Below are 27,409 nucleotides of genomic sequence, written 5' to 3'. Positions count from 1 at the left end.
CATGTTTACCTTCAGGTGTGTCAGTGAACAAGGGTGTAGTTTTCAACAGCAAGTAGTGGTATTTAGGGTCCTCAGTTTTTCAGACTACTCCTAGAAAGCCAATTCGTTAAGGCAAGTGTGTTAATATTTTTCTGAAAACTGGTGAAGCCGAGCGCCCAAAATGACCAGTGACTTTTTGATCAATTTGTGCCTGTCAGATACCTTTAGATTCTGATGCAGGAGCTGTCACTGAACCGGAGGGGGTTGCTTTGTGGGTGCGCCATGGTTTCTGTTTCTCTTGCCTGCTTCTAAAACACTGGGAAGCTTATCCTGGTAGCTCACAACAGTAAATCTGGCAGGCTGTGAAAACCCACTTTCCTCACGAAGACGAGCACTCCCTGGCTGTGTTCTGCCTTTTCCACAGGTACACGCTGGCGGCGCAGGACCTGGTGATGCGAGCCAGGGGAGTGCTGAAGGACCGGGGCTGGCGAATATCCAACGACAGGCTGGGCTCTGGAGACGACATCTCTGTCTATGTCATCCCTTTAATACACGGGAACAAACAGTCATGAAAGTAGCACCAAGAGTGGTTATAGGATGGGGATCTTTTTGGGAAGGGCCTGTAAAAGACAATATGTTTTTGGTGATCTGACCGGGACACTTCCGATTGATGTAATCTATTCAAAACTAATGCTGGAGGGGTATTTTTCTGCCCAAAAGGTAGGGCTCTGCACATATACTGTATATGATTAAAGATAACCCTTAAGATTACAATTTCCCTATAGAAATGGTTTTGGTGCTTAACAGGAATGGGATTTAAATGCTGCTAGCATATTATGGATTCTGTCGTCCCTCCATGTGGAGAATTAACTTTTTTCTCAGTTTACCATGTAGCTTGGAAGAGCCATTTCAGTTGTGAAAGTAGAAGTGGGTATCAGAAGCCAAGGAGGCTCCTGAAATCTACCCCCAAATATTCAGAAGGTGACTTGGGTCACATCTCATTTAAAATACCTATATATACATATATGAGACTCAAGAGTCCTTTTCTTTCAAAAAGTTGCATTCATGACTTACCTATGGACAACTTCAACCTTTGTAATCCTTCGAACCCCCATTTTCCTCTCCTGTCTCTTCTTCAGTAGACTATACTCTTGTATTTTAGTAGGAAAACTGAAATTGTTTTCAGTGTGACTATGCCTGCTCAGTGTGACTGCAGTTAAAACAGCCACCGGCAAAATTGTCCAGGAGAAATAGGTCACAGTTCTGTATGGCAAAATTTACTCTGGTGTGAGGAGTTATTTCTCAAGATTCCCTGTTGTGTGTATACCATGACTATACAGAGCACGCAAACGCAGCTTTATGTGATGTTTACCTGGAGGCCATGGTTTCTTTGGGATCAGAGATTTTCATTCATTGAATGGTTCTGCCTGCTTTATCCTGTTGAAAGGATCCCTGACCATACAGCTTTTGCATCAGTTGGGATTCAGTAAATTTATTTGGGCTCCTGAGAGTATTTTTTGTTGGATTCCTACTTGAAGTGATGGTATTCTCATTATCAATTTAGATACCCAGATAGTGATCTATTTAAAAGTCGTTTCACTTCTTCCTGCCTCACTTATTATTCGGTATGCCTTTGCCTGCTTGACTTGGTGATCAGAAAGTGACAGCTTATAGCTTTGTCCTCTTGGTATTGAGGACTGTAGTCAAGGATCAGAAGATCACTGTGATAGATACAAGCCCTTGGCTAGCTTCAGCAGCTTTTTTCTTAGTAGTAGTGAATCAATTTAAATAAAGAAAATCTGAGTAAAACATTATCAGAGTAAAAGTAATAGTCCAAGAGGGAAACAACTGAGCAAATCTGCAGCTTAGCCTGGCTGCCTACTCTTCAAGCAGGCAGCTCTCTTACTTCATTGGCAGGAGTTGAAGAAAAAACTTCAGAAGGTTCCAGTGTATAGGCAGGGGTATTGTCCGGGGAGCCAAGTTCGACCTAGTTTATGCCCTGACCACATTCTTTTGGAACTGCTCATCTGGCTTGTACTTCGTGGATAGCCAAAAGATGGGGGGCTGACATAGTTGTAGGGCACTGACTAGGCAGCTCACAAATGTTGTGTCATTTCCAAAGGCGGAAGAGGATGCTGTGCCCTTTGCAGACCTTCTCCTGAACAGGTGTGGCCTAGAGCTTGCCAGTTTTGTAATTTATAATGTGCTATGTAAACACCGCGCAGCGCATGTGCGGTATAGCTGCCCAGATGCTTTATTTGATTGCATCTGGAAATACATGTGCAACAGTCTCGGTGGGTTGAAACTAACCTTGCTCTGAATCTCTAGACCCAGTAGGAGTTTCAGGTTGAGAGGAGGAAATGCAGAGTGCGCAACGGCTCAAACATGCAGCAAACTGCATGATTTTAGCCCGAAAACTGTTCCGTGCATTCCCCAGTGCCTGCATGTGATAAAGCTGTGCAGAACATGGATGTTTTATATTCTAGAGCTTCAGCATAAATCAATGGCATATCTGATTATGTGTTGTCATGCTTTATCTATTCTTTCCTTATTTTTTTTCCCTTTACCTTTTTCTGTTTGCAGGTGGGTGAAAAGAGAGGTTTGGAGTCTAGAATATTTTTCACATGGCCCCTCATATGTTTTGAAGTTCAAGCAAGAGATAGTCTCTTGCACTCTTTTTTTGGCCTAATAAACTTGTAAACATGCTTTTCATGCTCTGTGTAACTCCTGTTGTCTCTTCGCAAATGCAGTTGTGTAGTCCTCTAGCAATTTGGATCCTCTTTCACAAAGAAACTAATGCTGTCAATTCTGGCGGAGTCGACTGAACAGCAAGGAAGCTGGTGCTTGCTGGTACCAACTACAAGCCTGAGTCAAATATTTCAGTGCTTACGTGTTGTTAGTCTTCATTATTTGGTAACATGGTGTCAACACACATATCAGTCATTATAAAACCACTGAGTGCAATGTGGTGGAAATAAATTTCCAGTGTAGCATTTGCCAAAGTTTAGAAGTGTAATTTCAAGGCAATGGAAAATGCACCTTCTCATTCGGGGGTGTTTTTAAACATACCCCTGGAGAGATGGGTTAGCAGAGTGCATGACTTAGTGGGAGCAAACTGGCTGGTGACTTCTCAGAGCAAAATCTCGTGGGCGCTGGTATGGCTCTGTGAATCAGCCTCCAATATGTTTGTTGGTCATCTGAGGTATTGCTGTCAGTCAGCCTGCTCCTCTGCAGCGGGTTGTGTCCAGGTGGAGTTGTGTTAGCTATCACACCCTCTCCTGGAAAGGGTGGAAGTACAGTATCAACAATTAATATCAATTAGCATCAATTAATAAATTCTGAGAACTTTAAGGGATATTAAAAAGCTTCCTACTCAGATGTATGTGACTAAAACTATGCTGTGATGCTTTTTGTTTTGCTTTTTTACAAAGTATCTGTTATACAATTACATGCTTGCCTCCCTAGAGCGCCTCTGGTACATCTTGGTACGCTGCGTTAGTACTTGGGCTTTCCCTTCTACCTGCTTTCACTAGCAGCTCCTTACGTGCCTGCACGGTGGTCTGTGCTCTGCTTCAAGGCATGGTATAAATACATATACATGCCAAAGCCTCATCTAAATAGGAGGCAGGAGTCATTTATTGGGGAGGTACTATGTGAGAAGCAAGAATAATTAAAAGCATTTCCCATTCCCTTTATAGGTTGAATTATTTTGGGAGTCACAACATTAGAAACCACTGATGGCGGGGCAGATCCGTGGTGCACAATACCATTTTTCAGATAGGCGCAGGCTGGGTAGTGCCACCTGCAGACTGGCAGCTGCTCTAGGGCTCAGTGAAGCTCCTAGAGCTTCCTGAGCTCCTAATGCTCCTGCACTAGGAGCAGACAGCTCGCCTCCTCCAGCTGGAGCAAGTTAGGCACCAACTCCAAATTTTAGGTCCTTGGCATGTCATCTTAGTTACTGCCTGATGCCGGCAGCACTATGGGGTTTTTTGCCAGTGAAGTTCCCGTAGTATCCAAAATTGTTTAAGCCTCAGTAGCAGGGAACCTCAGTCCTGAGTCACATCTGTATTCATATTGCTGTTGCACAGTGCTGTGTCCTTGCCTGTACACAGACACTGCTTAGAAAGCCGGGCAAGTTCTTGTCCTTCCTTGGACAACGGCAAGGAAAGGAAATAGTGTGCCATGCGGTTCAGGTTAGCCGACAGTGCAATGTAACGCTGTCTTCTGGTGCCTAGTCCAGTCCGATTTCTAGAAACTTGAAACCAAGAAGCTTCTACAATTCTCCTGTGAATACTGTTGCAGAAGGTAGTATGGCCATTTCGGACATTTTTCTCTTGCACTACAGCCTAAAATCTTTGTTTAATTTGATGAAGAAGGTAGGTAGAAATTTTGTTTACGCCTTAAGTGAGGCACACAACCATCTTTTAGTACATTAATGCAATGATGCTTCCTTCATGAACACAGAAGTGTATTCCCTGAGAGGGCTGATTTCAGTGGCCTCATGCTGGAAAGAGAGAGATTTTTTTCAGAAGTTCTAAAAAACAACAGGGCTAACAAGCTAAAGGAAAAGTGGTCAGAGTCTGCTGTTAGTGGATTTCCATATTAAAGTTACTTCCATGTTAAAATGTGACAAGAGAGGTCTGTGAGGTACAGTCGACTCTGTGCCTCCAGGATATTTTTGAAGAACTGCACTTGATGTTTGGGCAGGTTTTGGCTTTGAACTTTTGCTAGATTTTTAAAGAACACTACACACTCTAAGCAAACCTGCTGTGTTTCTTCCTGCCTCGGCATTGTGCTTTCATTTTACATTTTATGTACAAATACTTTCAACATTTTTTGTATCAAACATGAATTGCAAACTGTGTGGAGTTGTTCCTCCCCAACATTTTTGGTGTGTAAATAGTTTTCCTCCATGTGTCTTAGATGAAGATACAGTGATGTGGCTACCACAGAGAGAGTGACCAAACGATGCTGTAACTGTGCTGCTGTATTTCTACCTGTGATGTACTTGAAGGAGGATGCCCTTGTCCACCTCCACTCTCATTCTTTTTTCTTTCTCTCTCTTTTTTTTTTTTTTTTTTAAACCATTGCTGGTGGTGTTCTTTCATAGGTGTCTTATTTTGGCTTGGGATTTATTTTTTTTTTTAATAGCTGCCACCTTTTTCTTTCCTTCGTTGGACAAGTCATCTTGTTTTGAGATCTGTACAACTGTCTAGGTTTTATACGTCCTGAAGAATGGAGGGCCTGCTGGAGGAAGGTGTTTTGGACCAATGTACTTCTGCTTTGTGACTGTGAAATGTTAATCTTTTTGTAACCTAAGAACAAAAAATGTTTAGTAAAGGGATATATTTTGTGTTTTTTGAAACTTTTCAGTGCAATGAACAAAAGAGGAGGATGCTGAAGAAGTGTATGCGCAAAGTTTTAAAATAAAATTTTAAATTATATATTATATATATCCATCTATATCTATAACCATTATTATTCTGCCTTTGTCCTGAAGAGTACCTAAGTCTCTGCGTGTGTATTACTAATTGTGCAATACGGACAAGTAGCACACTCTGCTTTACAAGGGAGTGGATGATTCACTGACAAAAGGTCTCACTCTTGATTTAATGAAGTAAATCCCTATGAGGTGCACTAGCGTATGGGTTGATCTGGAAGAGTTCAGCTGTAGGATAAGCTGTAGTTCAGCTGCGTGAGCTGTGTGCTGCCATCAGATTGTGAGTCATTGCTCAGACTGCCAGTTGCCATGTTCTGACTCAATGAAGAGCTATGCAAAGTGATCAGCTATCGACTCTCTGTGGCATGAGAAATTGGGTGTAATTTTTGAAATGACAACATAGTCGGAATAAGTTTTCTCTCCTCCCCAGTTTCTTAGGAATCACAGTCTCAAATTCTGCTCTAAGTTTAGAATAAAACCAAGGGTGAATTCATAGATTCCACCGAAGCAAGCTGTCATGGTTATTTAGTAACCAAAGATGTATTTGAAGGTACCAAAGATGCAGGAAATAACACTGGCCTCTTCGCATTGGACCAGCACAGAGCCACGGGCAATACCTGTCTGGGTTGCCAGCAAGAGAATGACAGCTAGGCATATATCTACTGTTTATATCTGCATTGTAGCGCAAGTGGTTCTCCCGATTCCTGTTTCACCTCACACTTAGCAGAAGAGTAGTGAAAACATTTGTTCTAGTGGTACCCCAGTTTTTAAAATGCTGCATTCGGCCATTGTGTGCATGGAGCATAGCGGAGAGTGCAAAGGTAAGCGATTTGTTACTTTCCCTTTGGTTCTTCTCCTGTCAAGTGCTACAGTTTATTACTGCAGTCCGACCACTGAGTCAAGTTTAGAATTTCTCTGCAAATAAACTTCGGCACAGCTTTGCCTGGCTCGCTGGTGTCAGCTGAATCAACGAGTGTTGGTAGCTGCAGTGATGGGAGCTGTTGCACGTCAAGTGAACCTAAAGGAGCTTGCTCCACGTCATCCTGTTGCTTTTGCATCTCTTATGCCCTAAATTCTGTAAGACTGTAGGTCAAGTAAGGCTTGTTCTTGTCATTTTTTAGGTAATAGATACAACACTTCAAATCTGGGCATCAGTTTCTATAATTCCTGTAGGCAATAAATCAGTGCTTAGCCAAATAATATATTCTGGTATTCTACTGAATGTACTCAGTTACTAAAGTGACATAAGGGAACAATCCCAGTAATTTATTGTATTTTGTACACTTACTGTAAAACCGAGGCCTGAAGTTTCACCTTCTTAATGTATCCTTGTAGTGCAACATATTTTCACAAAAAGTTTACTTCTTTTTGCTATTACACAGCAGCTTTTATTGATTCCAGAGTTTCTCTCGTGCTTTCCAGGAAGGCTTATATAAACCAAAGTTATTGCACATCCTGTTCTTGTTAGAAGGAAGGATGAAGGCTTTTTAAAAAATCCTCCACTTTGCAAAACAAAGGATGCCATAACATTTAGGGACGTAAAATGATTTCAGGAGAAATTGTGCTTTGATGACAAGGTTAATAAAAAGGAGCATGATCAAGGTAGACAAAATGTGTCTAGAGGTAGATAAAAGAACAGATGATTCAAAGACTTTTTTTAATAATTTAAGAACAATTACTCATAAATTTGAAGCTGCAGAAATAGTCCACAGCACTCTGCCACAAAATACGAAGGGGAGAGGGAGGAAGCTGTAGTAGAAAAAATAATCAGATCTTCACTGCAGCTAATTTAAGGCTGATTATTTAGATGCATAGATAGAGGAGATCTCTGAACCTTCATGAATTTTAGGCCACCTAAGATTCAAATTACAACCTTTTTCTTTGGTGTATAGTGCATAATTTCGCAGGCTCTAAAGAGTCAAAATGTCCCTGAGCATTAATTCCCTTAAGCAATAGAAGGCAATCCCTTATGGCGTTCTTCTGTAAAGACAGCACTGCAACCAGCTGTAGTGGTTTGGCATCGTCCCTGAGCTTCACAGGTATCCCTGCAGTCTGTCGGTTAGGGTTTTTCCTTGTCTGTGGTAAATGAAGGCCTTTCCCAACAGGCTCTTCCCCAACAGAGCATCTTTCTGGTGCTACGGGTGGTATTTTTCCTTCCTTCTCCTTACCATGCTCCTCTCCACATCTTGGAGTAGTTAACTGCTGTTTCAGACGTGGCACCGAGCCCTTGGCCAACCGCCTCCCGCACCGCTCGCCTCCTGTGGGTGCTACAGACCCGTGGGTGCGGCATCACCAGCAATGCAGGAATCGCTGGCAGCTGAAGGGAAGCCCCAGAGAAAGGGAAATGATTTCTTCATTAACCTAACGTTGCTCATTACCTCAAAATGAAAACTTACATGCATGTAATATGTGAATTTTCCTATTTGAAAGGGGAAACTTTAATGGCTTTAAGTTGATTTTAGAGGCTTCTGCTTTGGCCCAGTTATTCTCCAGGGAAACTACTTCTCCTCAGCAGATGAGGAGCTGGCTGGAAGGTCCGAAGGTTGTCACACAAGCTCAGATGCAGCATTTAGCTTCTGACCTGACAGTCGTTGCTTATTTCTGTAATTATTGCTACAACTTTTTAGGGGCTAACTGAACAAACCTGAAATTTTGCTATTTTTGCTTTAGGAAGGTAAGACTTAAGAATATGGAAATTCTGCTAGATATCCATGAGTAAAATTCCAAGAAAAGATATTGTTTTCCCCTGAGAGTAACTGCTGAAGACAAATGACTAGACAGTCACCTCATCAAGTAGCACAACTTGTTCCTGAACAGAGACCCTTTCTCTGCCGAGTATGATATTCAATAAAACTCAGGGATGTAAAAGCAGCTGATACACCTGCAGTCATTTTAGCCTCTTCAAAAATTTAGACTGAGTCTGCCCATCCAGGGCTTTTAAATGTGTATTAGTTTTTAATTTTTAATCCTGCAGCCCTTTGCAGCTGGAGGGCCTCAGCGGAGGTGGGCTGAGGCAGCCCTTCGAGGGTACGGCGCAGTATCGCCACACGGACTGGGCTGGGGAAGGGGAGACAAGCAGCAGCCAGATCCAGCTCTCCAGGATCTCCAGACAAACCAATTACTCAAATAGGGAATTGGCAAAGAATGTACAAAGAGCGGGGAATTGCTACATCCTCAAGCAGTTTAGACCTCGATTCTGAAAGATCCTCTCGTCCCCACGTTGTGCCTGTTTACTTCCGTCCCCGGGTTGGTACTGCAGCTAATTGCACCAAATGTCTTATTTCTTACCATCCTCCAGCTTTCCCTAGAGCTTTGTCAGCCAAATGTCAACTGCATCTCATCTAGCAGAGATCAAGGTACTGCACGAACAAGCTCCTAATACAAACTTCTTATACTGCGTTTTTCTGAGGATTGAGTTCGCTTTGCTCCCAATTAAAAAAATAAATTTACTTTGCTGGTCTTTGCGCCCCTTCTTCGTGCTTGTTTTTCACCAGCACTCATGCAATTGAATTTTACATCTGGGGATTTAGAATATGTTAGAAGAGCTGGAACGTCATTCTTAGCCCTTCTCTGCTTGAGCACTAGCACAGAAGCAGTTTAAATGAGCCAGACAAGAATCAAAACACACCCTTCTAAGCAAGTCTCATGTCCAGACATACAAGTATTTTATGAATGGGAAAAATATTAAGCACAATGCTCAGACAGTAAATCTTGCTGTGGTTACATTTTTTCTAAAAGAATGGTGTTTTAGGGAAGGTCTGTTTAGTGCCAAAATAAAAAGGAAGGAAAAAAAAAAAGATTTACGGTTATGTAAAAGTTCCCAGTAGTGCTTCTCTGCTACCACTCCTGCAATATTTCCCCAGTGCTGGCTTCGCTAGGAAAGCGGGTAGCATGGGACTCGGGTACTCACTCAGTTAGGAAATGGGGAAGACAGCACCCAACTAACCTGAAGTCCTGAAGTTAGCTTTATGGCACAGACCAAGTTCTGATAAATAACTGCTTGTAGAATATTGGATTTATAACTTTCTAACTAGATATATTTATATAAGTATGTATATAGGAAAAATTTGGCAAGGAACTTTGAACAGCAACTAAGATGTTGGAAAACGTGATCTGCTTGTGCCTGTTCCAGGAGCTGAAAGCAAGCAGTGGTCAGTAAATACACCTATGTCAGCTGCCAGTTACCCAGAATACAGCTAAGGACATGCTTGTGCTTTTGTTAATAAACCCTCCACCTTTTAGGAGGATTGGCGGGGAAAGAATAGCAAGACACCCTTTTCTCCAGGTGCCTCGTCCTCAACGGGAACAACACTGAGTTTTAAAAATTGAACTGGGAATAACTCAAGTTTGTTCAATCTTTGGAGGAGTCAACAGCCTCCTCTGTATTGGAAAGCCACCTGTATCTGCAAGTCCTGGGAGTGCACCAGCCCGGGGCCATCACACGGCTCGGTCCCGTGAAGCCGCCTGCCCCTGGCCAGCAGCAGGCATTTGAGCCTCCTGGTGATTAGTGGAGACAGCGAGGTTAAGCAGTGGCTAAACAACGGTAGGTCACAACCATGTAAGTAGAGAGTTAAATCCTTCAGGATATATCCTTTTTTTTTTTTTTTTTTTTTTTTTTTGATGAAAGCTGGTATTTGCACACTACCCAAAACACGGCTCAGAAGCAAGACCACCAACTCCGGTAAACCTCCCAGTAGAGTCACTGCTCCTTTACTCAGGAAAATGGAAAATAGACTGGTCTCTCCTTCTGCCTTGGAAGCAGGCAAAGACAAAGAAAAGCATGGCTTTGCTAACAGTCAAGAACCTGCGCTGCTGCTGCACTTGAGGTCATGGTCTGCCTCACAAATGGAGCTTGGTGCTGAGGCTTGAGGTTTTGGGGTCTCCTCCTTGTTGTGCTGGGCTATAGTTGGCACTCAACACTGTCAGTTATCGTCTCACAACAGCTGAGGTGGATTTTGTTGCTTTTCACCAATCCTGTGTTGCTCCTAAAAACAAATGTGCTGAGGTTCCTGGAAAAATAGTTACTATTTTTATTTTTTAAATGCATCTAGATCCATAACATCTAGGAGTGCCAGCCTCCCCCAGCAACTGTTCATACTCTCCCTTGCCCTCCCCCAGTAATATAACATGTGATGTGCAACGAGCCACTTGCTCCCAGGAAGGTGATTCATTTTCAAGAGGCATATTTGAAGGAAAAAAATGCTTTGAGGGTGTTGCCGTGGCTCTGTGTGACCTGCATTGGGGATGAAGCAGAAACCTCAACGTTGCAGATATATCCCAGGGTCGCGTTCATAAGGCACAGGGAAGCAGTGGGGGAAGGACGCGAGCAGAGCATGAGCAGCTCTGTTGCTTCACGTGAAAATAAACTCTAATAGCAATTAAGGGAAAGGAGTAGGAAATTAATAAGGCACTAAAGATTTTTCCAAATTGGACACAAACCATTGGTTTATCCCTTGAAAAGCTCAGCTGACAAGGATTCTCTCATCCTTTTGTCCCCCTATCTCTTTCAATAATCATCCTTCTTCATGCAAATATAGATGGAACGGGGAGAACAGTGAAAGGTTAAAATGGAAGCAGGCTATCTTTCATCGACATGGTAATTTTGCTGCTTGGCTCGATGCCAAACGCTCACTGCAGCCACTAGCTGCCATTCCAACATGAGTGAAAGGATCTTTAATAAGAGTGTAAATAAAAGCCAGGCTGAGAAATGAGTTTTCCATCCCAGCAATCGCTGGCCTAACCTCTGCTGTAAATAGTCTCTCAGAGCAGCACAGATGGAGTACCAGCACCTGGGGATCAAGGCAATCTCTGCGCAGTGCAATTTAAACAGCTGGGTACAATTGAAACGCGAATTAGCAGGGATAGACGGAGGGATTCCATTTTGTGCGCTAGGTAAAAACAAGTAATTCAGTCCTTTTTCCCCTTTAAAAAAAAAAAAGTGGTGGTGGGGGGAGAACTTTTGACATGATCTTGTGGGAGGTGCTCTTCACTGCAGCTGTTAGATTAATTTAACCATGAGAATTTCCCACAAGGCGCTGTAAAAACAGAGCCCTAATTTATGATCATTGATTTAACAGCTTGAAAGTGATTTATCTGACCTCAGTAAAGATAGCGAGGACACCAGAAGAATGATCGGTCATTCCGGGCTTTGTGTGGCTGTGATTGGCCTTACTAATTTAGAGCAGAAGGTCTGTTTCAATGTCTTACTGAGACAGTCAAAGGCAGTTGGCAACTGCACCATTTGAAATACTTTTTTTTTTTTTGAAGCATTACTAATGCTGCTAAGTACTAAGAATTTATTCCACGTGGAAAAGATCCTCATTAGTTAAGAAATGGTGAGGCTTCATTTAGAACTGCACACAAATAAACGCCTGGTCTTGGATTTGCAAGTTGTTTTTTCTTAAGTAATTTTTTTTTTTTTTGCCGTTGTTGGGAATCTAAAGCACACTGTGAAATAGAATTGTTAAGCATTACAATAAATGAGAAATAGCTTTGGGAGAGATAAAAGAGGTTGGCACAAGAGATTGCTGGCTCTTGCTCTTTTTAAGGGTAGATTTCAGAAACACTTAAACATTTCACCTATTTTACTATTTTTATCATTCGGTCCTCTTTATGGAAGTTACAGAGCATATCTGTTGACAAGTAAATATATCAAAGTTTTGTTTCAGAAGAATATTCGCTTGGTTAAAATGAGCGTAGCATCCACTACTGAAATGTCACAACTGAGTGATGCGATTTCATCGCACAAATAAGAGGAGAGAGGATGAAAGGCAAAGGGAAAGGTGAGGGCTCTCCCTCCAGAAAGAACAACTGTTTTTAAGAGGAGTGTGAAATGAAATACAGATGCTTCAAAAGTTTACCTACACCAGAAAATTTGAATACAGAATAAAGTGTGTTTGCACAAGCATGTGCAGATGTGCAAAAATCACGTAGGAGGTGCCAAAACTGTTTCTTGTCTTTTAGAGTGCTAACCAGGAAAATGGGCTGGAAACAGTTGAGCACCAGTTTATCTTGCCACCTGGACTGACATGCGCTTGGGTTAAATGTCACTGACTTGCATGGTTCTGCATTTCATTCACCGCTGGATTATGCCCAGCTTTAAAGCCCATCTACAAGGATCTCAGTAGTTGTCTTGCCACTTTCAAGGTGGGAGACAGAGCTGCTGCAGGCTAGGATTTCACGCCCAGGGGATGAATGCTTACAGTCATTTCGCTATCCCGGTGAAATGCTATCATCTGACTTGAAACTAAGGTAGTCCACTTAATCTCCATACAACAGGGGAAAAGAAGCAGAAAACAATATTTCAGCCCTCCAAAATATGAAATAATAACAATTCTTTTAAAAAGTAAAAAGACTAAGACCATAAAATAAATTATGAGATTATGTAGAAAAGCCCCCACAAAATCTCATACGCATTGTCCAGAGATTGAAGAATAAAAGCATAAACAGCTATCTATCTCACTAAAAGGTTGGGGGACCAATGGTAACTATAAAAACAACGCCAAAACCCCGTACAAATAAAACAAAGCTGAAGCCCGCATTACGGGCCTAAAGAATACAGAAAGCTGTATGTCAGCCTGTGCATCTTCTTGCCGTCATCTTGTGTTGTTCCCTACAGAGACATTAGGAGAACTTGCTAAATTATATGCAGTATTACTTTGCTTAAATTCAAATTTATGGGGAAAAAATTAATCAGTAAGGTGAGTAGCACACTAAAATGTTTCTATACACTGTTTTTACCCATGACAACAGTCTCCTAAATAAATAAAATAAATCTTCTTCTTCAGAGGATGTTGGTATGACCTGCATACCAACAAATCTTTGTTCCTCCCAAAATAATGCTAGACATTTCTTCCCACTTAAAGCCCATTCTGGATGGGTTCAGATCTAATTCTGGAAAATTACAAATAAGCTTCCTCAACAGCATAGACGTCACAAACACTTCTACAGGAATGACTGCTTTTTAGCAAATGGATCGCCTTTTTTTTTTTGATCCCTTAATTTACCACTGACTTCATTCTAACACTTGACACTATGGCACACATAGATGTAAAGGAGTCTTACAGATGATTAGTTTAAAAGTACAACTATTTTTCATTTATCATCACAGAAACAACCACCTAAATGACATTCTCTTTTAGGGGCTATATTCCACATGACATCCTGGAATACTGTTCATCTCAAAGTTCTTGTTTAATATTCCTAAGGATGGTTTAATTGGCATCTCAGGGTCTAAACTAGGATGTGACTTGTTTACTGCTGAAGCACCAGCAGTTCAGGACTAGAATATACAGAATCACATTTGGCTTCTATTTAAAAAAAAAAAAAAAGAAAAGCTTCAGTTACTATGTTCGCAAAAATATTCCTGCTTTAGCAAGAGTCAGAGAGATCATTTGAGATGACCAAAACTTTGAAAAAAATCCTAATAACTGATGAACCCGATGAGGTGATCTTTTACACATCCTCCTCTTCCTTTTCTTTGAACTTCTAAGATCCATTTGCATGAAAAGGTGTCTTTAATTACTGCAAAAGCAATCTGCAGACAAATATGCTGAAAATGCCAATGTGTTTACCATAAAAACCGTCCTCTGATGCTGCTTGACCTTCCTAGCTCTGGATCAACCCACAACCCTCCCACTCCTACTTATGGTGTGCCTGCTCCCAACAGCAAAGACCAGAAGCAGACTTCTCTTGAAAAACACTAGAAGGAAATCATTGACTGGCCAAGGCTGTCATTAAAGCCACTTTTAGATAGTTGCATACAAAACACAACAAAAACTGGTGTTGCAAGTCTCTTAAATATACCCATAGCTTAAGAAAGGACACTGCTTGGGGGTTTGCTGGACTCAAATTATGTGATGTGACCAGGAAAAGCCCAGTTCTGCCCGAGGAGTGGACAGCATAAATAGAACAGGCTTCGTGAGCACCTCTCCGCAATCCTCTAGCCAAAATGCTACACATCTTACAGCAAAGTATTATGTCCACAGAAACTCACAAAATGCATGTGAGAGCTAAAACTGCATTCACGGACATGGCGAGGACTACAGGCACGAGGAAGTGTTTGGAGTGAGGTCGGTGCCTGTAAAAGCTGAGTGTGCACTCAGCGTCACCCACCGCAGCCGGAACACGAGCCCACCCAACACCGCGGTGGCACAGGCAGAGGTGTGGGCAAATGCCACCGCGGGAGACCAGCCACCACTGCAGGGGACAGAGCACTGGCAGGAAAGGAACCGCACCAACTCAAAACAAATCTGCCTGTTACGGCAGGTCGGAGATGCTCTGCTCTGCGTACGAAGCTCTAGAGCTAACTCCGGCAGCTAAAATGAACCCTGGGCTCATATTCACTTCAATGCTAGGAAAATCGCTAGAATGAAGCTTACGGAACTGAATTAAGATAGGGGTTTTTTTTGGTCTTTTTACTTTTGCAGAAGAAGTAACATTACTTGAGATCCGCTGGAGAAAGGATCAGTTCCAATAATGTACCCAGCCTGATTTGGTCCTCATAAAAAAAGCTGTTATTAGTCAAGTGTATAGCACACTGCTCATAAATGCAAAGGTAAGAGAAAGCTTCCGAGTAGAGTCTTGAAGCTACAGGACCGCAATACGGAAAGTCATTTGCAAACCTCAATTTTGCTTCCACGCAATGCATCACAAAGTCACGGGCAATTTTGTTCAACATTGAGTGATGCCATCAATAGCTATACGAGAGGAGGGGTCACTGGGAGTTTTGCTGGAGTCATCAGTTGCTAGTGTGCAAACACATGATGTTGCAACAGGTGGAAAGCAGTACACAACTGGCTGGGGATTAGCAAGGTGAGGGTTTGCGAGATGAATGATGTATGATCAATCTTGTTTATCTTTAAGATGAAGGCGCTGACTCCGCCTCATATGCAAAGAACTATCCGCTGGATTATAGCTATTACCTACAGGTATAAAAGTGTTGCAGAATATATGTGTGAGTTATGCATAAAAGCAGTCTTTTAGATGGGAAGAAGAAAATAGATTGTTTATATGGAATGCATTTGTGTAACAGAAAAATGCTGAATACTGTATTTCCTGCTTTCAATCTCCTTCCTATGGAAAGGAACTAATTGCTCGTTATCATCAGTGGTAAATATAGTCAGAGCTATTTAACTTAAATTTCAGTCTTTAATGGAAACATGCTTCATCTGTAATGTCATTATTCCTACCATCATTGCATTCACAGTCATTTCTTGTGGCTAGCATTAGGCCACCTTCCGTCACCTGCATTGACAGGCAAAGGTAGACACGCAGGTTTTCAAGAAATTACTCAGAAGAATAAAATTCACAAAGTCATAACTTCAACATAATTACCCTATGTTCTTAAAAATTGCACTTCATGAAAGAACCACCATGAAATATTCTTGTTCTCACCATGTTCTCTTTTCTACTAACGGCAGAATTTTTATTTTTGAACAGAGACTGTTTGGATATATGTTGATCGTTCATTATTGCTGAGAAACCCTATGCTAGTTTTTAGCATGCTTTCTGTAGATACTTTCTTAGGTGGGGATGAGCAGTAGTCCTTTAAAACTGGGACCAAGAATGATTCATGCACGTATCCCATTAGTTTAGCAAAGCTCTTGAGTTTCATGTGTTTTTCTTACATTGCTTTTTGTGTCTTCATCATGTTTTCTCCCCCATCAGACTAATTAAATCTGGAAACTACAGAACAGTGAAACCAGGATTTGCCAGGAAATAGAAGAACATTTAAAAAAGAGTATTGTTATAGTAGCAACATCTCTGAAACCAGGCATTGAAAACCACCAGAATCTGGGGGACAACAGGGACAGAAACCGTAGAACAACTGAACACTGAAAAGCACAATCACAAAGACTTCATTTATGCTAGCCATTTTCATTAGATGTCCCACCACTGCACCATATCTACACTAGCATTACAGTAATAGTTAAGTCAGGCATCTGGCTGTCAGCTGAGGTTTCTCAACCATGTCTTCAGAACACCAGTTCTCCTAGGCTAAAGTCCTATGGATGCCATCACCTGGTGCTGCCGCATGGCAGGGGCGGGGAATTTCAAAGGATCTGAGGGGCTGAACCAGTCAAGCCTGGTTTCCTCTGGATTTGTGCCTATAGGATGACTTCTCATGTGGGTTTTAAGGTAACGGATAAGAGTGAGCTCTTACAGCCTTTCCAGTAGCAGGCTCTCTTCTTTATCCAGCTGTCTAGATAAAGGCATTTTTCCAGAAACTTAATATTTCTGATTTTTCTTCCTGTTGGTCAAATCTGGATAAAATAGGCCACTGGATTCAAGTTTCATAAGGAAAAATAAGCAGATGCACAATCACATAAACCTTGTTTTCTTAGAAAGTCAGGCTAAAAGTGTTCGGCCATAACAAAGTAATGGTAAAAAAAGCAAGTTAAATTACCTTATAAAGCAGAACAAGCTTTTGAGAAAGAAAGAATAACAAAAGAGCATGTGACTATGGATTTGTTTTACCTTCCTGTTTCAAGAGACATGGGGAAGGCCGAAATGCTTAAAAACTAATCGGTTGCAATGGTAAGTGTGTAACAGCAGCACGACACTACAAACAATGGTTAACAAAAAGAAGTTGTCATAAGACAGGATCAAGAGAAACAGTTAGAGACCATCTAGATAAACATTTAAGAGCATACAATAAGAAGGGGTTCTTGGAAACCCAGATTTTATTCCTGGCTGGTTTTGCAACTGTCTCGCATAAGCCTCCTCATGAGTTTACAAAATGCTTTCTTAAAACTAGTCTTTTTTGTTTTTTTTCTGATCCCAGAAGTCTGTCTAGGATGACTATTGCTCTAACAGCACTACGTCTGTCTTTCTCCATGCCATGCTCTGTGATGAGCCTTCATATCCTATTTCTGTTCATATAGGCATGGATTGTATGTAAATATAGCTCTATCTCAACTTAATTGCCCCTGCATGGGTCTAAATTGAATCTCAGAAAGTATCCATAATACTAGCATATCAATTAAGAAATATTCTCTTTCTATACTGTTCTCAGTAATCCATCAATCTTAGCACCAACTCTTGAGTCATGTGATGCCCTTCCTTCTTCAGGAAACGGGAAAATTCCACTGAAGTTTCTAGGAAATCTGTACACTTCTGTTCACTGGATCATTATAGTTTTCAGATCCAAATCTATAATTTTTATCTTAGCAAACATACTTCTGGATCCATTCTCATGACAGCGTACCCATTTTTCTTCAGAAGGGAGTACCAGTTACACCTCTTTCTGATGCTTTACCAGTTACACCTCTTTCTGATGCTAATTGTAACTTCCTTAGATTCCCCATCTTTTCTTTCTTCTGTCTGCAGACCATTCTGTCATCTGTTCTCTTTCACAGTCCATTTATCATGTTCACTGTTCCTTGGGCACCAGACACTATCATAACGATTTTTTCCTCTTTTCTGCTGATCCTGCCTTCTCTCCTCTATTCATCTGCTACGCTGTTTTCTTACTTCTTTCTCTTTCCTCTCCTTCAGTAAAGGAAACTTGTTTTGCAACTTTTCCTTCACTAGCCAGTCTTGTCAATTTGAATTGTGCATCAGTTATTCAAAATGTCACTTCCACTATTTGCTTGCCTTTTTTCCAGTGTTCTCTTGTGGTAAATACCTACAAAAAGTCACCCATCTAATCTTCTCCTTCACTCCCATCTTGCTGTTGTCTTCAAGAATCCATCTAAACTTATGTTGTTGTCACAAGCTGCAGCTAGAATTTCTCTTAGAAGAGGTCTGTGCTTATAGAGAAGTAAAGGAAATAACAATATTTAACTGGAATTATCCACCATTATTTCCTCATAATCAGGTTAGGTGAGGTGAGAGAGCTTTGCGAAATGGCAAGTACATAAACTATCAGAACTCTGATGATCAAGTTGAAAAATGAAGTGCAACTAACTAAACTTGCTTTCTTTGATGGGGAAATAAACCTAATGGAGAGCAGAAATGCACTGGTGTTACTATTAACTGGAAGATTTAGAAATCTGTTCTACTAGAATCGGTTCCTAAAACACGCTTCTCTATGTATTCATTAACAATTGGGGGCTGGTGTAGGGAAAATAACATTCTTACCAGCATTATTTGAAACGTAAAAGAACAAAAGTCTAGTCACTATAAATTCAATATCATGTTGATAAATAAAGAAGTCACCGTAAATAAACAAAAGCATCATGAGAGATGTGAAGTAGTCCTGATAGGAAGAAGTGGCCAAATTCAGAAAAGGAGGAAGGGGTTAAGTTATAGGAACATTGAATCAGGAGATATATTTTACGTTCATTACATAGCAAGGTAATACTGTTCCAACAAAAATAAAAACCATATATTTTATGCATGACAAATGAGGTCATTAGTTTATGTTTGAAAGTGGTCTGATTTCAGTCACAGACCTAAGATTCTCTCTAGTACAGTGCATTTTTGGAAAAAGCTAATGAAAATGGTCACATGGGAATGGTCAAAATAATAATTAAAAAAATGGAAAATAAGATCCATCAGGCAAAGTTGTGAAAAAGTGCCTGAATAGATCCATTCATTTTAAGAAATTTTCCACATGTATGTAATGACCTGTCCTTTTTTCAAACTGCATAGTCACTAGAAGGAGAATGGAAGTTACTTTGTAAATACAAAACGAAAAAACAGCAAAAATGGAAACTCAATAAAGAAGTGGAATTATTGCTGGAAAAAATGATCATACTTTCATCTTACATTTGTGCAACTATTAACGACTTGCTTATTTATATACTTTTTGATATAAAGTAGCATGTTCTTACATGAAGCAGTATTCGTTCACTATCAAGTCCATCATTTGCAAATACCGATATAAATGCAATGATTTACAACCCATCCTGCAGACTACCAAATTCAGGTTATATTGGATAAAAAAGAGGGAGGTGGGAGGGGGAGAAAATATAACAACACATGTTGCTTTTCAAGCAGTTACTTCTTTTGTTTGTTTTTGTAGTTACCAAGCACAGGCATTTCTGATAGCCTCAGGTATGATAGTGAGACAGGGAGTTTGTTTGCTCCTTTATCTTTTTTTTCCTGTAGGTTTTAAGACAAGTAGAGCTTTACAGGCACTCACCCTAGAAATACAAAACCAGCTAAACAACTTGTATTACACAGCAACGCACCTGAACTACAAACGGGAAACCATGTTCTGGGTCAGGTTCAATGTCAAGATTGTTTTAGAGTACCACCTAACAATACAGCCATGGCACCAGTCTGTGGTTTAGGTGACAATACCACGGCAGGTGGCTGCAGACTCCTCAAACGAGTACTTACAGTTTTGATAGAAAAGGTTAGTCATTTTTGGCATAGCTTCAGATTACTTCTTCCAAACCACCAGACTCATCTGTGTACCATTGTGTTTGAGTCCTAGTTCTCTAACTGGTTCCCCAAGTTCACTTTGGGCAGCTGAAAAATCTCGGTCCATGTTTCCTGAAAAATTCTGTAAATGGCTTCTTTCAAGTTTTGAACAAGGTAGAGATTAAGTTTAGCTGGTTATGCTGCAGTATACCACAGAGGAGTGTCTTTGGAGAGGAAAAGCAATTTCTCAGCACTAGCTTAAGAGAAAAATCTGTTGGCACAAACACAGATGCTTAAAAATAAATATATCATCCATGTAAAAAAGAATGAGGAATCTAAGGAAATTAGCCTTTATCACAGCCTTTCTGATTTTTTTGGGGGGTGAGAAGCAGACCATAATGTAGACTGATCTGATGGCCCACGTTAAGTGATAGTTTCTTGCTGTAGCAGCAGCTCAGATGCTTCTGTAAATGGAGCATATGATCTGCAATACTTCAAAGGGATACTGACCATACCAGCAGCGGATCTAGCAATTCCCCAGTTGCCTTCTATAGCCAAAAAAGACTTACATGAAATATAGACTGTTGAATGAAGAATGTTTCTAACACTTTCAGTAATTTGGAAAACAAAACCTGCTGGAATTAAGATGAGAACAAAAAAAACCCAGTGTTTGAGAAGACTAACTTTCCTGGTGCAGAGATCTTGGTTTTGTTGTTGCTGTTGTTTTTCAAACCAAAGTTCAAAAATTAAACAAAACCTTTGCAGTAGCAGTACTTGAATAAGCACCTAAGGAGAAGCAATGTGCTATCCACAAGCCATGCCAATGATGATAGCAAAGGAAGCTAAGCTTCAGCGAAAGCGAAGGAAGCTGTCTTCGTGTTCTGTGACAGCCACGCCATAACACTAAAATGATTGTAACCCACTTGCCAAAGCAGTCCCACTGTCAGGCAAGCAAGTTTCTCTTACAGCATACAAACTCTCCATTTATAAGAAATAAGTGTTTTTAAATTATAACACCAAGAAGTATTTACACTAGTATTTACCACTGGCTGCTTAAAAAAAACAACAAAAAAACCCAACCAAAAACCGCACCCCACCTATTAGAGTCCAATTAGAGGTGCAAAGACTGTGGCGTGCAGAGTCGTTCTGAGTAGCCCTTTCCCTTGAAGGCGGCAGCCCAGCACCTCCTGAGTCTGTTCACACTCCAACGTATAAAGCCAGGCAAAAAGAGCTGCAGGGTTGTTGTGTAAAAACGCACAGGAGAGGTGCCTTTCAGCAACAGCCACTGCTCCTCATCCTTCCCAGGCCACCACAGCAGTAGTTGTCTAACCTTTTGGGTAAGTTTGCAGCAACGGGCCAAGCATGGGAGGTAGTGGGTTTCACTCATTACCACACTATTAGTATGGGCCAAGCCTGACTTTTGGTGACAGGCAGAGAAAAATTAGTTCAGCCGCTGCTCAAGGAATAAAATACCTATCTCCATACAGGTTAGGATGGGCAGACGTTACTACAGCTGGAAGGAAAGGAGACCAAAGGACCCCAGACTTTTGCAGACAAAGCTATGGCTGGGTGCTGTTGTCAGTGAGAGGGCAGAAGGCTGCCCAGATGTAGGGAAGGAAGACAGGACCCAGAAGTGGGTTTGGTGGCTGACAGCTCTGGGCACATTCCGTGACCATCTGTCAGATATGTTAAGATGACCTTCAGAAGAGCTACCTTCTACCTTCAGCAGAAAGGATGACACTAAAGATGGCTCACTATAGTTGCAGAAAGCAGGAACTCATTCCAAAGGCCAAAAGAATGTCCCTAAGCTAGAGGTGGACATATGCCTTGTGAACCAGAACCAGCAACATAAGCTTCACATGATTTCTAGGAACGGTGAAGGCAGCAGGATATGAAGCCAAGGAAACACTAGTGACAGGCACACCGTAACTGTATTTCACAGAGGAAATGGTGGTGTACAATACTTCAACAGTGCATTGTTAATGATTTTATTTTTCTTGACCACAGGAGGAGAAGAGGAAGGAAAATGCTGACTTTGAATTTTCAATTAATAGCCATTGGCGTTCTGCAGATTTTTGCACTACAGAAAGAGGAGAAGGACCATTACTATGGTCATTGTCTTTTTGGACTCAATGGAGCTGAGGAATTTAAGTACAGTAAGGATCGCAGAATTACTGACTCCTAAGAAAGAGAGGTCCAGGGCCCACAGCACCAAGTAAAAAGGGCTGACTGTTTTGATGACCTGGCTTTGAATCCTGCTTTGAAATCATTGCAAAAGCTTAGCCATTGCGTAGACATGGAGTTTGACGCTGAAGACAGCCATTCCCAGGTACCATTTTGGCCTAGCAGTACCACTGTCATCACTTGCTCTATACAATAGCCATACAATTTTTTCAAATGTCAAACATCAACCATGGATCAATGTGTGTTGTTTAAAGAGACAGTTGTAAGACCTATAGCATGTTTCAATTCTACCACTTTTCCCTGGCAATTGTTCAAATGTTTAATTACTCCTAGCACTCAAACTGTCGAAATTAATGGCATAAGATACAACTACATATTCTGTGCCTCTATGTATTATTAAAAGCTCCCCATAATCGGTTTACTTTACCATATGTAAGTGTTATGTTACCTTCCATCCTTTTCTTTGATCTGCTGAATACGTATATGGCTTGTGTCTTGAGACTTTTTCCCTAAACACTTCATTCTTTGAATTCTCTCCAATAGTCCCATTTTCTTTCTGAATTAAGATGACCAGTCCATCAATGTACAATAGTCAAATGCTATATGAAGGAAAGATCACTTTGCTCAGCTTAATAGCTTTTTTTCTGTACACTGAAGCACTGTAGCAGAAGTCCACTTCAAGAGGACTACAATGACACCAGCCCTTTTCTAAATCTTTGCTTAATGAGATGTAGTCCCTGTGTTGACTACCTTGGTCCATGTATACTGCCAAAATCAGTACAAAGTGGTTAACATGATGCTGTCTTCTACCGTATTAAATGTCAGGGTTATAAGTCCAGCAATCTCATCCTGCTTAATTCTATCACAGACAACCATACTAGAAACGTACAAGGCCCCTTAAAAAGAATGTGGGGGAGGCAGTAGCAAATCCTACGCAGTTAAATAATTTGCAGGGTAACCTAAATCTGCAGTTGTATCTCTTTCTCATTATTTTAGATGTACAAAATATAGAATAAAAAACCCCACTCCTGTTTTGACAGTCTCGACAAACCAAAATGTTGATAATAGTGTTAACAGTGTTTTTAGGGATGGGAAAACAAATTGAAATAGCCTAGAGATTCATATAATCCAGTTGAAAGGGAGGTACAAACATAACAAGCGAGAAAGGGAGAAAAAAAATCTAAATGCTAAACAAATACGAAAATGTCATTTGGTCTTGCTAGGTTCTTCCACACTGGCCACTACTAATGAAAAGACAAGTGTCATCTTTCAGCTCCTTCAAGCTCTGCCAAAACTATTATCACATCAAAGACACTGCTTTTTACCTGGTCACAAGGTTGCAGAAGACAAGCTTTTTAAACAAGACTTGGTTAGCATGAAGGCAAAAATCAAGACTAGAAAAGAAAGAGGGAGAAACTGAAGCACAAAGGGGCAATCAAAACTAGCCAAGTCTTGGTATTTTGAGTGATGGTTGGGACTAGAGCAGAGTCAGTAAAGATGGTAAGATCACCTCAGTCCTTGCTGCCTTGGCTTGGTCGGAGGACTTTGTGATTTTAATGTATCATGATTGAACCCAGAAGTCTGTAATGTGTGACCCACACTGGTGTTGACTTTGCAGGTAAAAGCTGCACATCTTTTTACTCAAACAATGAATACCAAAGGAGATTAAGAGAGGGGAAGCTCTCCTCTTCTACCACCTAGGCTTAATTTTCAAAACACTGGGTTCACTGCAATTGTTTTCCTATCAAACACTCCTATTATCCATCAGATATAATCTCAATATGTTCTTTCAACCAGCAGGAATTTTTGACTGAATTAATTCTATTTTTATTTTTTTCCCTGACGTTTACAAATAATTTTATATAACAGACCGAGAGTTGCCATCTGTTACCTCAAACTACTTTTAGGTCTCTATACAACACATCCTGCGGATGTAGCCTACTTTTTTGCTAGTAGATATGGTACTTCATGATTGACAGTATTAAATATGTTGGACTGTGACTAATGAAACATTTTGGATTGCTTTCTAACAGTAAATGCTCCACATGTACTGTCCTATCAATCACTGTGGCATCTGCAGCTATCATTATGGACAGTATTTCGCTTTCTTGAGTGTTGGTAACTGGATTGAACAATACTGGCATCCATACACAGAATTGCAAATTTTGGCCTTGGGATACGTGTGCCAGAGTATACGGGCTCTGGGAAACAGCCCCATTCACGGCTCAGTTCCAGCAGCTCACTCACTCTGCCTCTGTTGATTCTTCTGAAGGTGGGCCCTGCTGCTCCACAGCCGCCTGCAACCCCTCGTGCCACACATGCCAATAGGAGGCTGTGGAGGTACCACAAAGACCTCAGAATTACCATAAAGGATTTTCTGGGCAAATGCCAAGTCTGGCCTTGGCATGAGCTGACCACAGCCATCTGGCCAGGCTTACACATGATCATCATGACCAGCTGAGCCAGCTGCATTAGGCTTCCTGAAGCAGAAGATCCTAATGGCACCTGAACTGTTTGCATGCTGCCACCAGATTCAACTTCAGCTAGCTGCAGCTCATGTAGTGGCTGCTGGGGGTTGTTGGGAGCCATGTGATATCCCAAACACTCCACCATCATGTTGTTACAACAACAGGGCCGTAGGTAATATAAGGCTGGGGAAGGGAGGGGAGAACATACTGCATAAATATTTAAGGACCTCTGTTCCCGCTAGACCTTGCACTGATCATTTTATTTGGGTTTTGATTAATATCACTACTGTTTATCTACTTCCTTTAAGCCTTGCACTTTGTTGCCTTATTAGACCATTTTTGCTTTTCAACATTAAAAAAGGATTGGTAAACTTAAGCACTTGCTTCCTCTGCCATCCTTCCCTATTTTCTTTTCTACTCCAGCCCATAACCATGTACTAAAGTAGCAAAGACAGCAGCTGGGTACAGGATGCATGACAGACCGTGCACGACATCAGGAACCAGCATGACTAGAAAGCAATCTTTCAGGTGCTGGAAAGAAGACAGACATTCATGAGCTGGGGAGTAGTAGAAAAGCTAGGTCACAAGAGAGGGAAGAAACCTGAGGGACCTGGAAAACAATGGCATCGTAGCTGGCAGACTGGCACACCTATAAACATTTAATGTTCATAGTAGTGCTAGCTCTCACATTGTACATTTGTACGTATCATTTCAGACCTACCTTACATCTAGGCATTCTAGCCAAACCTACGTGAGATTATACAAAAATTAACCTACTGCATCCTTTCTGAGAGAAGCATTTCTTGGGTCCATATTCCAGTTTTGCAGCATAAAAGGCCACCATGATACTGATGGCACCAGCAATAAGCCTAGCTCAAAGGATTACTATTACACCGCCACGCTAGATCTCTAGGCTACCAAATCTCAGCATCTGACTGAAATCACTGTGTCAGTCAGATAGGGTTACATGACACACAGCAGCACAAGATAGATATGGGCAGCGACAATGCATGTGTACATCCTGATAGCGCCTACAATTATCACCTTGGGAAAGAAGACCTCAGGAAGCACAGATATCGCATATTCAGTACAGCCCATTGTATGTGTAGATACTGGCCCCTACTGAGGTAAGGCAGGGAGGTAAGTGGAGGTAAGGAAGTAATTTATTTTCTGCTTAGCCTGAGAACTCTAGACAAGACAAAAGCAGATCCTGTTTGTAATCCCCAACAAATGGTAAGTTTTTGCATCACAATGATACAAATTACCCAGTAACATGGATTCAGACATTGGATTTACCCATTCTAAAGTAATTGTCCACCAGGTGACCGGAATTGGATGCAGCAAGGCTTCATAGAGGGTAGTTGCCCTCTTGAAATAGGTGTACTGATGCAGCTGGGAAAATGACAGCTCTTCACCAACAGTTGTGAAAACAGGCCTACTCATGCAGTTGTCCTGGATCTGCTGGCAATTTCCCTCTTGTCCACCTAAGCCAAAACCTCTCCTTGATGAGGGGCGAGTTGCAGTTTGACCTTGTCGTGGTTTAACCCAGCAGGCAGCCAAACACCACACAGCTGCTCACTCACTGCCCCCCCCGCCAGTGGGATAGGGAGAGAATCGGAAGGGTAAGAGTGAGAAAAACTCATAGGTTGAGATAAAGACAGTTTAATGGAACAGAAAAGGAAGGGAAAATAATAATAACAACAACAACAATAATAATAATAAAAGAATATACAAAATGAGTGATGCACAATGCAATTGCTCACCACCCACGCTGACCGATAACCAAGTAGCGATTGCTACTTCCTGGAACACACCTACCATTCATATACTAAGCACGACGTCACATGGTATGGAATACCCCGTTGGCCAGCTGGGCCAGTTGTCCTGGCTATGCTCCCTCCCAGCGTCTCATGCACTTGGTAGAACATGGAAGCTGAATATCCTTGACTATCAGGGTACTTAGCAACAACTAAAAACATGACTGTGTTAACAACATTCTTCTCATACGAATTCCAAAACACAGCACTAGGAAGAAATTAAACTCTAATTAACGGAGGGGCCGGCAGCTTTCCAGACAGGAAAGCTTTTGAGCACTAGGATGACAGAAAATCTAAGATCCAAACTCCAACCAGATCATTGTACACGTCCTTGTTCCATCCTGTGTAACACAGATGGCCTTGAAGCAGTCCTTGCTAGATGCAAGCAGCAAGAACTAGATGCAATACAGCAGTGAATCGACTTTGCAGGACATGCTGAAGGGTTGTAGTTTATATAAGACCTTTATATAAATTATGCATGCTGGTGTAGCCCTTAGGTATGCAATAGATGAACAGTCTCCTCACTTCAGCAGCCTACATTGCCAAGAAATTTAGGAATAGGTTTCACACTGTAAAGCATAGCTGCTGACTTGCAGTACAGAGGTGACCTGTTAATCTGGAAGAAGCCCAGAGCTTCACAAACAAGAGTCAGACTGCACCATTTAGTCTGTGCATCTATCGCACAGGCAGAGTGTTTCACAGAGGGCTGTACTTTGGCCCTACATCTCCCTCAGCTTCTAATACATGTGTTCAATTCAGGAAGAGAGAGAACAAAAAGAACACACGCCGTTAAACATCTACCTCCTTGGTCTCATCCTCCTCCTGGCATAACTCAGGGTTCAGCTACAACACATTTAAAAGCCATTCAAGAACACACACAATAGTGGGATCTGTCCTGTCAACACAGGGGGAACGGAAAAATGGATCCAAGTGGAGGCTTTCTTACCTGAATTACTACCTATTAAATGGGTCATTGACATAGCAATACATTTTTCAGAAGGTTCTGAAGGTCCCATGCACCAATACAGGTAGTGGAAACACCACAGAGGTTCTCAAAGAAATGTCTCATGTTTTGAGTTCACTTTTGGCCCCTCTGTTATTTCTGTTAGGCATATCACCACACTTGCCACTGCACGAGAGATGAACATGTCTGTAACAGCTCCACACATCACTACCTGATGAATCCCATGGTACTTTACAGAAACACA

General features: G+C 41.4%; 2 protein-coding genes across 2 annotated transcripts in view; one reads left to right on the top strand and one right to left on the bottom strand.

Moving 5' to 3' along the window:
- Window positions 1-2,691, top strand: part of PPM1H (protein phosphatase, Mg2+/Mn2+ dependent 1H) — a 143,205-nt gene extending 140,514 nt beyond the window's left edge. The window contains exon 10 of the mRNA XM_075148740.1: window positions 404-2,691. Coding sequence (XP_075004841.1) covers window positions 404-551 — 148 coding nt within the window. The 3' untranslated portion in view covers window positions 552-2,691. The remainder of the gene's footprint in view (window positions 1-403) is intronic.
- Window positions 502-27,409, bottom strand: part of MON2 (MON2 regulator of endosome-to-Golgi trafficking) — a 117,035-nt gene continuing 90,127 nt past the window's right edge. The window contains exon 35 of the mRNA XM_075148693.1: window positions 502-522. Coding sequence (XP_075004794.1) covers window positions 517-522 — 6 coding nt within the window. The 3' untranslated portion in view covers window positions 502-516. The remainder of the gene's footprint in view (window positions 523-27,409) is intronic.

This window comes from Calonectris borealis, chromosome 1 (genome assembly GCF_964195595.1).
Source record: "Calonectris borealis chromosome 1, bCalBor7.hap1.2, whole genome shotgun sequence".
NCBI lineage: Eukaryota > Metazoa > Chordata > Aves > Procellariiformes > Procellariidae > Calonectris > Calonectris borealis.
This window is presented reverse-complemented; position numbering and strand designations above follow the sequence as displayed.